This window comes from Manduca sexta, chromosome 11 (assembly GCF_014839805.1).
Source record: "Manduca sexta isolate Smith_Timp_Sample1 chromosome 11, JHU_Msex_v1.0, whole genome shotgun sequence".
Taxonomy (NCBI): Eukaryota; Metazoa; Arthropoda; class Insecta; order Lepidoptera; family Sphingidae; genus Manduca; species Manduca sexta.
The window spans coordinates 2,250,151-2,265,402 of record NC_051125.1 but is presented as its reverse complement, the minus strand read 5'-3'; the positions used below and the strand labels follow the sequence as shown (position 1 = coordinate 2,265,402).

General features: G+C 34.2%; 1 protein-coding gene and 1 long non-coding RNA gene across 2 annotated transcripts; both read right to left on the bottom strand.

Moving 5' to 3' along the window:
- Window positions 1–3,298: 3,298 nt before the first annotated feature.
- LOC115447220 (tetra-peptide repeat homeobox protein 1) lies at window positions 3,299–10,845 on the bottom strand. Its single transcript, XM_030174209.2, has 4 exons — window positions 10,749–10,845; window positions 5,242–5,694; window positions 4,720–4,869; window positions 3,299–4,207 (listed from the first exon to the last, which is right to left on the bottom strand). The coding sequence occupies exons 1-4, from the start codon at window positions 10,758–10,760 to the stop codon at window positions 4,016–4,018; spliced, it is 807 nt and encodes a 268-aa protein (XP_030030069.1). The 5' UTR covers window positions 10,761–10,845; the 3' UTR covers window positions 3,299–4,015.
- A 2,725-nt stretch (window positions 10,846–13,570) lies between these two features.
- LOC115454871 lies at window positions 13,571–14,702 on the bottom strand. The gene is made up of 3 exons (XR_003939711.2): window positions 14,560–14,702; window positions 14,168–14,477; window positions 13,571–13,828 (listed from the first exon to the last, which is right to left on the bottom strand). It is a non-coding gene; the product is annotated as an uncharacterized LOC115454871 (long non-coding RNA).
- Window positions 14,703–15,252: the final 550 nt, after the last annotated feature.

Below are 15,252 nucleotides of genomic sequence, written 5' to 3'. Positions count from 1 at the left end.
CTTGTTTCGAGTCTCAAGCCGAAAGTCCCAGGACTTGAGACAACTAAAATTACAGAAAGTCCCGGGACTTTGAGACACGAGACGACCCGGGAATCAAGCCCTAGTATTAACTTAGTTATGCGTCTTAAGATGGGTCTACATTTTAACATTATTTTTACACTATAAGCGGGCTTTCGATACATCCGAACTTCTAACAGCAACCCGGCTACACAGTAGTTAATTTGACATAGAAATAGCGCGACACAGCCCATTTTCCCCATTGCGCAAGTGGCGCGCGATCGCACCCGCACTGTTCCGCGTTCGGTGCCCCGGTCACGTTCGACCGAGTGTTGGGTAGCAATCCTTTGTTACTGTTTGTTTTGATTTCGTTTTTGTTTTGATGTAAAATTAATTCGTGTCGTTTTGGCGAACGGTCACTTTATGTAAAAAAAAAATACAAATTCAGTGAATCCCTCCGATCTTAGCGAGATTGATATTATCTTCTTTTGAAATCGGTTAATTGGAGTGCAATTTGGTGTTGAAGATTCGGATTTGTATCTGAGATAAAACGCCTTATATTATATTTACGACATAAGATGTATGATTTAAATATTTAATTTTATTTGCGTGAGATATCGTATCATGGATATTTTGCTCTCTGCTGCTATAAGTATGGAAATGAGACAATGACGAGTTGCTCTGTTAAAATAAATTATTTTATTTAATACTTGGGAAACATAAAGCACAATCTGCAAACATTGACGTATATTCTATTGCAAACTTATAAATTTGTTCTAATATTATGACCAAACTGCGACTGGTGGTAGGGACTATAATATAATCCATCTAAAATATAAAAAGCATTGCGTATATTAACTAGAATTATGCCGCCCCGATTTTTTTGGTAAAATTTCGCAGAGTTGACTGCATTTTTTAACTATAGCAATCAGTTTAGCAGTTATATTAAAAGTGCACTACTGAGACTACAGAATTTCTCTTATACGTTTATCATTTCCTTTCCCGAGGGCATTTTACAGTGCGCGTAGTCTTTCCGCTCAATTTTTAATACATCATGAATGAATGAGCTAGAAAAGGGTGGTTATTTACATTTAAAAATAAGTAAGCAAGTGTTTCACTGTAGTTCTATGCCAGATTGCTGGATAAGCATCTCTATTGCTACTTTTCCTTCATATTGTATGGCGATTCATTGTTCATAATTAGGTTCACTTTGAAAAAAAAAATATTCAGTCCTATTTCTTAGATATAAACCACATAACTTATATCTCTATCACATCACATCATCATCATCATCACATATCTTTTGAGTGAATCTTATCTGAGTGACTCAAAAATACTGAGTAACCTTAATCCATTCATTAGTCACAAATCCACTTTCTTCGTCCTTCAATCAAACCTTATATCCACGGCATAATAGATTAAGTAACGATTACACTGGCTGATGTCATCAGTCTTCATAAGGCTGGTGCCACACTTAATTCTAATCACATCCTTTTCCTATAGAAAGCGAGTTAATCGAGGATTGGTTGCGTAACCGACGTAAATGGTGACGGATGCGACCTTGGGAATGCAACAGGTGACATAAAATGCAATATTTATGGAGGGAATTTCATTAATTAGCTCTTTGGAACGTGGTTTATGGTTTCTTAAGGTGAGAGGAGACTTCGTACATGCCTTCTTGACTGATGACATGAGTATGTGAGGAAAGAATGAGGACGTTGATATATAGTAGGGAAATTGCAGAAGAAATAGCAGGCATATTAAGTAATATTGACTTAATGTATTTTTTTATATAAAAAATATATAAATTTAAATAGTTTATTTATTACCACTTACACTAACAATACTTTTGCGCGTTATTTTTATATAATAATTAGTTGTTAAATTAATGTATTATTGTGTAGTTAACCGTGATTAACTTGGTTGGTACTAAATAACTATGAATGACAGATCTTTTTGTTTATTGCAGTACGTGGAAGTAAATGAGCTAGTGGCGGCAGATTTAACACGCATTGTAGCCTAAAAGGTTTGACTTTTAAGAACTGATTGTATTAAATTTTTGCAAACACACTGATGTTAGTCTACAATAATTATGTAATAGTAGTTATTTATTATATAATAGCTGCTGGCCACAGGGGTCTTTTACTTCTGATCGGGTAACAATGCTACTTGACTAAAATATGTGTTATAATAGCCTACTTAAGAACATTGTAATATGTAAATAAGGTAATGCATAAATAATGTATGTATTCCACGTTGTGTTGGATTGGTGTGAGAATATTTTATTGTTGTTTATAACCTTTATAGGCATTTTTAATATCATAAGAATGAGTATTGCGATAGTACTTTCTTAACTATCAAATAGTTCGGTCTTTTGTTTGCAAGTTATTGTTTTATATTTGTACTTACAAGACAATAAAGGATTATCTCATTTTTAAGTCTATTATTATGATTTTATTTTTATTGAATACCTAATTTTTAAAGTTAACTTTATATCTCCTTATAATGTAAACAACGCCATCTCTTAAACGTTTTTCTAAACTAGAATTAAAATAGTACGAAAATGACTTGAGTTTAACAAACACTTATTGTTAGATGGCGAGGTATTTAAAAAGTTATAACAACCTTTTATTTTATTTGTAGAGCTTTTCTCTTGGTAATGATAATATATACTTAAGGCGATACCTCAAGGTCCATTTTCATACATTTTGTTTCGGCTTTAATCTGGGTAACTAAACAAGTATTGGCAAGTAAAGAATTTAAATTCACGTCTAGTTAGTGATTAGTTCTCGCAGTTGAAAGAAAAATGTAAAAATAATTAATAATCATGGATATTTCTGCCTTTTAAATTTCGTCATATTAAATTTTAAAGGCCGAAATATCCATGATTATTAATTATTTTTACGTTTTTCTTCAACCAATCACCAACTAGACGTGAATTTAAATTACAATACGTTAGATTTAAAATGACCTTGAGGTATCGCCTTAATAGGTATGATTTTTGTTTGTTCCGAAGTGTTAGCTTAGAGTTTTAATTATTTTTCAACCAACGTCTTGTAACTACAGATAACTTGTAACTTAGGTATTTAAGGTGGTAAATAATACAATCCAATTTGTTATTCTAATTTGAGACTGTGTGATCTTATTGGTAAGTACTCGGATATTATTTTTTGATAAAATGAATATCAGTCTTATTTTATGGCAAAATTAACTGTTTTTCGTGTAATTCTGATAGCGTTGGTGGAGTATGTAATACAAAAGGTTACAGAAAGTTGTCGAAGGTATAAAATCAAACAACAAGTATTTCATCATATATTTTATTATAAAAGTCGTATAAAAATCGTATGTTAAATAGTTTTTAGTCGACTGCGGTCGAAATAAACTCTTGATCCGTTGATTATTAAAGCTAAAATATTTACATACAAATGTGCATTGTCCAGGTACATACATACATTTCTTTCCCAACAATATATCGAAAGAGATCAGCTGAAAATGTCTCCGAAAATATGAACGAATTTCAATACGCCTTTGCACGTTTCAATTGAAAAAATACTGTACCACTTCAAGCATATTGGATAATAATAAATGTTACATAATATATGATTAAATTGATTAAAATATGGCAACCCAATTTAATATACGATAAATAATATATATTAAGATGATTTATGGCAATATGGTCACCCCAACAAAAAATTCAAAATGGCGCTCTACATTTTTGTACAGTATGATGGCCGAAAATATGGGCATAGACCATTGACATATCTATGGTCTACAATACTTTACCAAAAACACTCACACCCTAATCTAACTTAATCTAAATCACATTATATTTTTCTATACAGAATCCCCATAAGAAAATGCCTTTGAAACATTTCTTTGTCACTTGTACGTTCCAGATTTTTACATCTAGCAATATAAGAAATTCCTAATTTTTATCAGCAAATTTGAGCCTTGTCTTAAGCCAACAGTGAATTAATGTCTAAAATCGGAACGTAAGAGTGATTTGACAATTAATTTACCACCCGTATTTGGAATGCAGAGAGTGGAGACCACCGTGCGAGTGAAGTCCGTGGCCGATGGGTCCTGCGAGGGCGGCGCCGACTCCGACCACTGACTTGACCACTGGAACTGCGACGGGAGCTGCTACTGGTACCGCCACGGGTTTGGGGACTGCGACTGGGTACGGGGCGGGAACTGGGACGCCGACCTGCAAATGGTTTGGTAGAGTCAGTATTTGTGGAAAGAGTTATGAGACTATGGCTTAAGTATTATTTACTATTGTTTATTGGACTTCTACTTCGAATGCCTTAAGGGAAACCGAACGAAATGGAAAATAATACATAAAGCCAGAAAGGACTTTCAGAGCCATGATCTTCAGTAATGAAGTACGCGAACAAAAAGAAGTGGACTTCAGAGACACAGATCAATCTTACATCATTTTAGTTAAGAGTAGCAACTACCAGAACTTTTCAACAGTTTCCCTAATGTTTACTTTTTTAATTCTTAATAGGAGTGACACTAATTTATATCTGGAAGGAAATTGCATTATAGTATTCATAATCATGAGCAACAACAGGAATCTCACGTCTACTTGTAGCTACCATTCCTCAAAAGCTAAGTTTTTTAACCGACTTCAACAGGAGGAAATTTACTTCATATTTATTTAGTTAACTACCACAATTAGTCTAGAATAGTCGTGCAATTATACGCTTTCCTTACCTGCTTAATGACGGGATAAGGCACAGCGTGAGGTACGGGAACTGGTACAGGCCTGTCGACGGGTACTGCGACGTGCCTCTCCACCGCGACGGGGTACGGGCGGGGTACTGGCACAGCGTAAGGGCGATCTACTGGCACTGGCACGTTCACCTGGAATGATCAGTATGTTAGATGTGTTAGTAGAACAGAAGAATAAGGATGAACATTATACAAATACATGCATTGTCAGAGATGATGCAATTTGGACAAGAGTTGTTTTGATGTTTGCTGCTTGCTATTCAAGAAACTAAACGAATCTTTTGGATCTATCTAATTCAAGTAATTTTATGTCTTAGATAAATAAAAAATCGGCTATTTTCTGTCAATGAAATAGAAATTAGGCTTGACAATTTAAAAAAAAAGTAACTTACTCTCTTCTGGATCTATCTAATTCATGTAAGTTTAGATCTAAGATTGATATAAAAACGTCTATTTTCTGACAATGAATAGAAATTAGGCTTCACTATTCAGAAAGTGACTTACTCTAACGGGGTAGGGGACGGGCCTGTCCACAGCAACCGGGTAAGGCGCGGGCACAGGGAAACCAACATGCTTGGTGACTGTCGTGTGGACATTAGCGCCGATCACAGCGCCGCCAGCTGCTTCCGCGGCCAATATTCCAGCGCTAAGCGGACCAGCGATACCTGGACCGGCGGCTAATGCGTGACCTGCTGCCAGAGCTGGACCTGCGAAATGCGCTACAGCTGGACCTGCTGCAATAGCATGGCCAATAGCAGGACCGGCGATAGCTGGAGCAGCGACTGCGTGTCCGATAGCAGGGCCGGCGATGGCAGCGCCGTGGACTGCGAGCCCTGAGGCCACTCCGATGCCGTGGCCATAGAGAGGCGCGCCGTAATGGCCGACTAAGCCGCTGCGCTTCTGGACTACTTTGCTCGGTTCAGCAAGAACTGAGGCAGTCACGAAGAGGATTGCGATCTGTAAGAAGTTCATGGTGTTGGTTAATTAATTAAATAGGAATTTTATCTTGGATGATGACGAGTATTTAAATTGAAATATTATTTTCTGAAATACCTTGATGACGAAGACTCAAATGGAAAGGAAAAATATTTTTTATCAGAAAAGGTTAATTTATCGCACGAAATATATTATGTTGAATTCTCAATACTATAGATATGATCAAAGCTGAACTGAAGTTTTAAAAAATATTCAAAATCCCTTAAAGTTCATCCACGGTTTTTTATGAATAGAGTTAAAGTTTATCCTCGGGTTTTATATACTAAATGGAGTTACTGTTGTTATATGTAGGTACAGTAATCTTCATCAAGATCTTAACTGTATACTTAAAATCAACAATCGATAACATGAAACAATTAGGTAAGGAACAAACCAATTACAATATACATTGTGATATTGTATCACAAATTCACACATAAAAAATATTTTGTATTGAAAAGTGTTTCCCATGACGATAAGAACAGCTGGCAACGGCATGGGAACTTGTGAATAGATCTGTAAGGACTTTTTGTTATATTACACAATTTACGACAAAGAAATGTTACGTCAGGATATGTAACTAGCGCTGTAGAATTATCAATTAATCTATTTATATAGCATTGTTAATTAATAATTGGTTTATTAACTAAGGCTTCGGACAGCGTGTAGAATTCCTTTCCTCCTTCCATCCCATAAACCCTTGCCCTTATCCCTAAAGCGCCATGGTTGCTAAGCCGGGGGATTGCTTATACACCGTTAGTAGGATGTGATAATCATGGCGTTCCAAAAAAAAACTAAGGCTTCGCACAGACGTTGTCATTTTGCCAAGAAAAACTACAATTTACAGTTGCTACAAGAGCGCGTGTGCTCAACGTCTACAGATCTGGGGCCTTATTCTCTATCCCGCACGTTATTTTGACAGTACGTAACAAGCACGTAACACATCGCATCATGTTTAGGACTATAGAAATTTGGCTTACAGAATACCATTCCACGCACATTTCACGAAGATAACATGACACGGCCGCGTTACGCGTTTACACTATCATACAGAATAAGGGCCCTGTAAGGACTTTTTGTTAGACATTACACAATATTGTACGACAAAGAAATGTTTACGTCAGGAACATATGTAACTGGTGCTGTAGAATTATATATTTATAGTATTGTTAATTAATAATTTATTAACTAAGGCATCTCACAGACGTTGTTAACTTGTCGATGGACACTACAATTCAACTAGAAATTGCTTTATCAAGAGCGCGTCTGCTCAACGCCTTAGTCCAAGTAAGAAATGCACAGATTTTTCACTTTCCATTTCCAAATAACCAAAAACTCTACAAGTGAAAATGAAAGCGCTGTGACACGTAAGTTGCCAAAATCTACGGACAATGCATCAGTGCATAATACAGGGTGCGTCGAATATTCATCACTTTTACTACGTGACGTGATGTGATATGGTCGATTGATGTGCACAGTGTGGCAAATGAAATTACGGTGTGCTGCGAATTACAAGCAGCCGACTGACTCATGCCGAATGTAGAGAAATTTCGATAATGTGTTGGAATGTTCGCGATATGCGCATTGGGGTCTACAAGGAAAAATACGGTCTTGATTAATGATATGATGTAAAGACTTTATGTAAAGGCTTGGCAGAATATTTTTGAGTAGAGCAGGTTAGAGGTTTTAAATTTTAATAAAACTACTTATATCATTGAGTACGTAGTACATATATATCGATGATTTCTATCGTCTTATGAGTATTTTTTCTTTAGTGCATTTTATAAAGGTCTAGCCGATTTAACCACTGAATGTTTTAATTACATACAAACATACTTTCAAAATTCTATTATAATATTATAGAGTGTTGCGGTGTACAATGAAATCAACAATTTCGCCAATAGAATTCAATTAATGACTCTTCCTTACTTACTATAGCGCACTTCTATTCCTTGCTGAACAATTATAATTAGCTAATATTAGTAAAAAACCTATTTTAAATGCTCGCATGATTGTTCGCGTAACAACTTATCACTAAAAGTGTTCGTAGTAAATCAGTCGCCGGTAGAGCAGGAACTATCCGCAGTTATGGCTGTTACGTTTATAACGCCTATGTTTATGTCATTACTTTATGCTACCGAGTTTGTTTATGGAGTTATGTGAGGAGTAAACTAGTTATTTTGTAAGTTTACCGGCTTTTATTGATTTTACTGTTTACATTTTGTGTTTTGAAATAAATACTTTTGTTTGGTTTTCGTTCGAAGTTTGAAAGATTGTAGGAAAGTAATTTTATTTTTAAAAAGAATATTTTTAAATATCGAATTATCCATGCGATGTAACAGAATTCTCAAATAAAATCAGAATTAATATTCAACGCTACATTTAAAAATAAGTTTGTATATTAAAATGTTAATGAAAGAAATAAGATTTAATGATAAATTACTCAACAAAAAATGTGTTTATATTGTCCTTTTAATATTTTTTAGTTTTTCTCACATTATAAATGTTGTATCATAATTACCTGCTAAAGGTAAACAAACAGGTCGTTGAGTTTTGTAAGAAATATATCTTAAATAGCCTATTGTATTATTTTCACAAGCCTACATGAAGGCAAAAAAACTATATCAATCTATCTTAAACCTTATATTCTAGTATGTTTAGTATAAATTCACCTGAATCCCTCGCGATACAATTTCAGTGTTATTTATATCTGGAGTATGAATGGGTTTGCAGTTTGGCAGTTCACAGAGTCGGGGAATCTTTTACCCTAGAACAGTAGCGAAGGTCGACATTTTCCAAAAGAGAACCCGATGCAACATAAGGGCACTATTGATAAGCATAAATGCGGTTTGCAAATCGCTTCAATAATAATCAGATTTTACATAAGTTACGAAAGGTAAGCCGATAGGAATCGTGTGTCATGGACCCTTCACCAGTGCCCTAGAAGATTCTACTTCTGTGTACTTCTTAGTAAGATTACCTTTGATATTTGGGGAAAGAAAAGTCTAACTGAACGACTGTTAGAACTGAGCTATGCCTAATTAAACGGTAGATAGTTAGAACTGAGCTATAGGTAATACGCATTAATGCGGAGAAGAGAATATCTAAATAATTACAAGTCATTGCGTAGTTAATTTGGAAGAGAGAGAAACTAGATTGGTAGAGTATGCAAAAATGTATCACTCAGGACTAACTAACTTGCAACATATTTCGGTAATATTATTAAAATTGCGCAGTTTATTTTTAAAAATATATAAGTATGAATGTGTTCTGAATGGTAAATGTGGACTGAGTTTACGGATTCTGTTTCATTGTAAATTAGTTCAAGTCATTTCGTCGTCATCCTGCCTCAAACGAGCTTCAAAGAAACATTTAGAAATACTACGCAACTACATCATTAATAACACATCACAAATATTGTCTATTTGACTCAACAATTTAGAAGACGACATGAGTGTGATCTTCGACAGTTAATCACGATTCTTATAAGCGTGATCGAGATTATCCCGCCCTTACACCTACCACTGCAATGCCAAGTAAGTAGATCTGTAAGCCAAGATCTAGGACACGCATTTTATGACACAGAGCGGTGACGCTCAGCGAGTCTCAGGGATCACCTAAGTCTTAACTCGCAATGAAATTAATCAGTCCAGGGATAGGAAGAACTTGGAAATATTTTTTCTTCTTTCTATTACCTTCTATAAGCGGGAGATAAAATCATGAACTAAAGAGGTATTTTTACATAGATATTGTCTATTTTCCGGGAATGTGGTAGCGGATATTCTCAATATTTTTGGTGGGCTTTAAGTAAATTCATTATCTCTCTACGTCTCCTGTCTCATTTTAGGCCCGATGTGAAACTGCATAACTATTATATCTCCAGTCAATTCAAAATGGCCAATAGTTAATTTAGTACAAGCCGACTATGGTTTTGAATTTGTTTACATTGTTATATAAAAAATATATATTACATACAATGTATATTCATTCATAAATAATGTATATTATACATTACTCAATAATCTCATATTTTAAGGACTTCATATTATCTTCTACCACCTCAATATTATGTGTAGGTTTTTAATTAAATATATTGTCAGTAGTAAATGTAGTCACCTATTAGTAGCACACATATAAGATGCTGTCTTATTGTTTTATTGCAATGAGTGCTGTTGGTATTATTGCAATAAATAAATTTGTATTTAAAAATATAAGGGGTATGTATACTCGTATTTCAGATTTTGTTCGCTTTCAGAGCTGAAATGTTTTACACAATATAATTTGCATTCAATATTAATAAAAGAAAAAAGTGCGGTATTAATTTTAAAAAAATAATAGAAGAGTTTCGAACGGGCCGCATGGGCGGAAAATCCGCACACGCATGCGCATAAGCTAAAACCGTGAAGATTCCATTTTCGAAATATTCACCTGGGTTTATCACGTCTTAACTTGGTTCAGATCTTAACTAATCGGTAATATAAACCTATTGGAATAAGATATAAGGTGTATTTTTTAAATTAACTCATAGAGTCATGCTAACGACTACATTATGCTTGTATGAAAGGATTGAAAGCGATTATTTTTTTCATGCGTCTTCATGACGTAGTGATGGTGATATGAATGTGGTCGGAATCTAGTGATAGTGGGTACGATTCCCAATATGATCGACTTTCGGTTAGTTTTTTTAAATTTTGATTTATTGGGGAGCCTCTGTGAGAGTAGAGGCGAATATTATATATATCCGTTTTAACGAATGGGCGAAATTGTATGATAATTTTAAATTATATGTTTTAAAATAATTATAACAACGGTAAATATATGACTTGAAAAATATTTCAGCATAATCTGAACATCTTCTCCTGTATGCAGAAATAAAAATATTTATTTAATAAATAATTAAATTATTTTTAATAGAGAAAGGATTTACTGATTATAATTTATTTTATCTCTTATACACATTCATTTCTATACAATAGTCCTCGAAATCACACCATCATTTTTCACTTAAATATTGTTAAATATTATAAAACACTTACAAATGCCTTCATTGTTATGTACACGCACAACACAAGTTAAATGGCTCAAACTGGCTCAACGATCACAGTGGATATGTGACAGAGGAGCCAGTAAGGACTTATATAAGGCGACCACCGACTACCCCACTATGGCGCAGGACAACATCGGATAGTATTTTGCGACACATTGGCACTGTGGTGTTGTGGGAGAATGGCGATTGGGGCAATATGATTAGTGCCTGGATTCGTTTATCAGTAATTTAGACATTGGAATGTAATTACGGTAACAAATATGTAATATTTTAAATATAAAAATTGCATGTTCGGTTTTTAAAATGATAAATAAAGTCGTAATAAGATTATCTAATAGCTACGGATGGATAGCACTGCTCACAAATATACTTAGTCTGGCCATAAATACTGTTACACTTAATTATAAAAAAATATTACATTTGAATTTCGAATCTGTCATTTTTATACGATTGTTCATTGTGTTTTCTCATTTTGGCGCCAATACATTGTAAAATATTTTGCGATATTAAAATGGTGTGGGGTGATAAAGAGAACCGAATCGCTGTGATAGCATTACACAAAGTAGGTATGGAGCCAAATGCAATTTTTAAAACTCTCCATACACTTGGTATTAGTAAAATGTTTGTGTACCGGGCTATTAATAGGTACAATGAGACCTCCCTCTGTTTGTGACAGAAAAAGATCTGGCCGTCCACGTAGTGTTCGTACGAAAAAGGTGGTCAAAGCAGTAAGGGAAAGAATTCGAAGAAATCCTGTCCGAAAGCAAAAGATTTTATCTCGGGAAATGAAGATAGCACCTAGAACCATGTCGCGTATTTTAAAAGATGACTTAGGACTTGCAGCCTATAAGAGACGCACTGGCCATTTCTTAACTGATAATTTAAAGAAGAATAGGGTGGTAAAATCGAAACAACTACTGAAGCGGTACGCAAAGGGAGGTCACAGAAAAATTTTGTTTACGGATGAGAAAATTTTTACAATTGAGCAACATTTTAACAAACAAAATGACCGTATTTATGCTCAAAGCTCTAAGGAAGCTTCCCAATTAGTCGACAGAGTGCAACGTGGACATTATCCGACTTCAGTGATGGTTTGGTGGGGTGTTAGCTATGAAGGAGTGACTGAGCCATATTTTTGTGAAAAAGGTATCAAAACATCGGCACAAGTGTATCAAGATACCATTCTTGAGAAGGTAGTTAAGCCCCTTAACATCACCATGTTCAATAACCAAGTATGGTCCTTCCAGCAAGACTCGGCGCCGGGTCATAAAGCTCGGTCCACGCAGTCTTGGTTGGAATCGAACGTTTCGGACTTCATCAGAGCTGAAGACTGGCCGTCGTCTAGTCCCGATCTTAATCCGCTGGATTATGATTTGTGGTCAGTTTTAGAGAGTACAGCTTGCTCTAAACGCCATGATAATTTGGAGTCCCTAAAACAATCTATACGATTGGCAGTGAAGAATTTTCCCATGGAAAGAGTGCGTGCTTCTATTGATAACTGGCCTCATCGTTTAAAGGACTGTATTGCAGCCAATGGAGACCACTTCGAATAAGCTTTTTATATTTTTAATTGTTTTATATTTATGTATTAAACTGACACACTGTAAAAGTAATAAATGTTATTTGCAGTTAACAATTTTCTTTTTTCTTTATTACAATATTTATGGCAAGACTAGGTATACAAAAAGAAAAAAAAATATTTAAATTTAGAACAGTCACGTGATTTTTACGAGTTTAAAATATATTCTTCACACAGGGCATCCAACTTTACGTTTTTCTTTGCATTTATTACGTACTACATAAAGTGAATACATTTAACTAACAATTTAAATATCATTATTCTGTAATAAGTTGAAACAGTACATTGCTTCTGGCGATGTTCCAAAGTTTATTGCATTGATGGTTTTATCGAAATCGCAATATGAGTGTATTAACATATGTATTGAGTTTAAAAACACAACTCCGATGATCCCACACTCATTTATACATTGTATTTAATAGGACGCGGACTGCTTTAGTAGTTTATAGAAACTATTCTGTGTTTGTACTTTAAATCTTAGTACCACATATTATTAAAACACATCAATTCAATTCAATCAATTTTTTTTCTAGATTCGCATAGAATAGTCGACCCAAAATCTAAGTAAATCTCTTTGCGCGTTGCTATTATAAGAAATACGGAATCATACGTCATAGTCATACACTTCATAGCAAGTCTTTATAGACATATGGTCTTATTCATAATAAAACCCTTATCGAAGGTATAAATCGCAAATAGTTAAAACGTCCTATAAGCTTATCGAACCTTCGATAAAATTTCTTATTCATAATGGTTTCATAAACCTCCGATAACAAAAAGGCCTTTAAATGTGCACAATGTTGCCATTTCGTTGAAAAAAAATAATTAAAATAAGTTCTACCAATTACTACCAAGTTTTGTCTCTAGAAACAGACAATAAAAAAAATTTTTTGTCATTGTCACAATGGCATTTGTCAAAAAAGTAAACAAAATAAATACAAGAGGAAGATTTATTTGATGTTCTCAAAATTCATTGTAAAACTTGGAAGAACGCATGCAGGAAATTGCGCTAAAATGGTTGGACATACGCACTATGATAGCCATCCTTAAAATATTCATATAAAAAAAATATTAGGATAATATACAATAGTGATTATGTACCCTGGTGGCATTCAGCACAAATAAAAAAGTTAAAACAGCACAATGAAATATAAAAGGAATAAATCAATTTTATTTTTTAGATCATGCTCATTGTGCCTCCTCAGACCCCACTTCCAGTAGAAAATATAAAGGAGATATGTATGTATCCGTTTTATGCTATAATCATGTAGGGATACTGTTGTATTAGGTAGGTCAAAAGTAAAAAATATTTTTGAGGTCTTTATTGATTAAAATAACAAATAAAATAAATAAAAACCTTTATTTATCACGTAGGCATATAAAAGGCTCTTATGACAAGTTAACATATAATCAAATATGATGTAAAATTTGTTCAGTACACAGATTAAGGCATGCATATGATGCATTAGTATACTATAATCCACCTCCACCTGGAAATATAAGGGAGGTATTAATTAATCATCATTAAGTAATTTAAATTTTATGCTATAATCCTGTGGGATACTAATGTATATTTGAATAAATATTTTTTTTATTTCAATATTATGTTGAATGCTTATACATTGCATAATTTCAGGTTTGTCCCACATCTGCAGAATAAATTGCAACAGTAGAAGTGCAACACAGGAAAGAGTTGCATGCTATTCAGATGGACAATGAGCTCCAGTGATATAAAAAAAATAAAACTGATATATTAATGAAAGAAAAATATAAATTTTATAAAAATAAATGACAATGACTAACTTTAATTATGTTGTATAATTAGTTACCTTTCAGTGTGAACAACATTAGTCTAGATTTTGGGTCAATGATGATAATTATAGTTGATTCTGACACCTCTTCAGTATCGGACACACTTTTCTGTGGCATATATCTCTCTTTGAGCAATTGCAATGTTGTGCAACACTGCAAGAGCCATAATAGTAGTCTTCACATTGCCAAATTTTAGATATGCTATGGAACAGACATTGAAAATGCTGTTTCCACACACCAAAGTTCTTGTTGCAATATCCGGGAGTTATGAGTGCTGCTTTGCCATCTAACAATATCTCTGATCTGAAGATTAGCATCACAAGTCACCTACAACAATTCTTGAGTTTAGTTTATGCAATGAAGTAGACCTAAATTAATTTATAACTTTACATATTCCCGAAAATCTTACCTGAACAACAACATTGAGGGAATAATATCCTTTTCTATATAATATTAGGCTGCATCACAACCATATTTTTAAATTTTATATGGGTGTAATAAATACAACCAATTATATATGGGAATTCTTTTACATGGTGAAATTCTAGCCTTAACAAGGGTTCCTCTGAAAAGAAGTGGAGCATAAATATAATCTGCAGCATGTAATACGAGCGCACGCTCCACTCTCATATACCACTGGTAGTGGCTTAAGATAATCCATAGAGGTCTGCAACATCTTGCATCTATTAAGAAAACGAATCTAAAAGTAGCTCATCATTAGGTATACGTACTTACCGAAGTCTGTATAAATATGGAATAGGATTAACTTACCTCATGACGATTCCAACATGTCAATGCAGTTAACTAATACTTGCAATTCTGGTGATCTGCCACAACCTATACGGTGAAGCTGCAACTCTTGGCGGACTATCAGTCACTTATAAATGCAGCCGTATGTTTGGAAAAATGATACCGTTTACGGAATTCATCATTATCCAGAGAAAACGGATCGAATTTCTGACGACACATTTTTCTACCTAAAGCAGCCTAGCTTGCATTTTTAATACGTAACTAAATAAAATTACTTCTTGAAACGAAAATTATGGGCTACACGGTCGAAATGTTGTTTACTTCTAAGTACAGACTGACTTTGGCAACAAGC

Bases quoted from the DNA above. Each gene is read 5' to 3' on its own strand.
- LOC115447220 (XM_030174209.2), bottom strand. The intron at 4,870-5,241 runs GTAAGTCACTTT...TGATCATTCCAG, and splicing joins CCGTCCCCTACCCCGTTAGA to GTGAACGTGCCAGTGCCAGT. The intron at 4,208-4,719 runs GTAAGGAAAGCG...AACCATTTGCAG, and splicing joins CTTATCCCGTCATTAAGCAG to GTCGGCGTCCCAGTTCCCGC.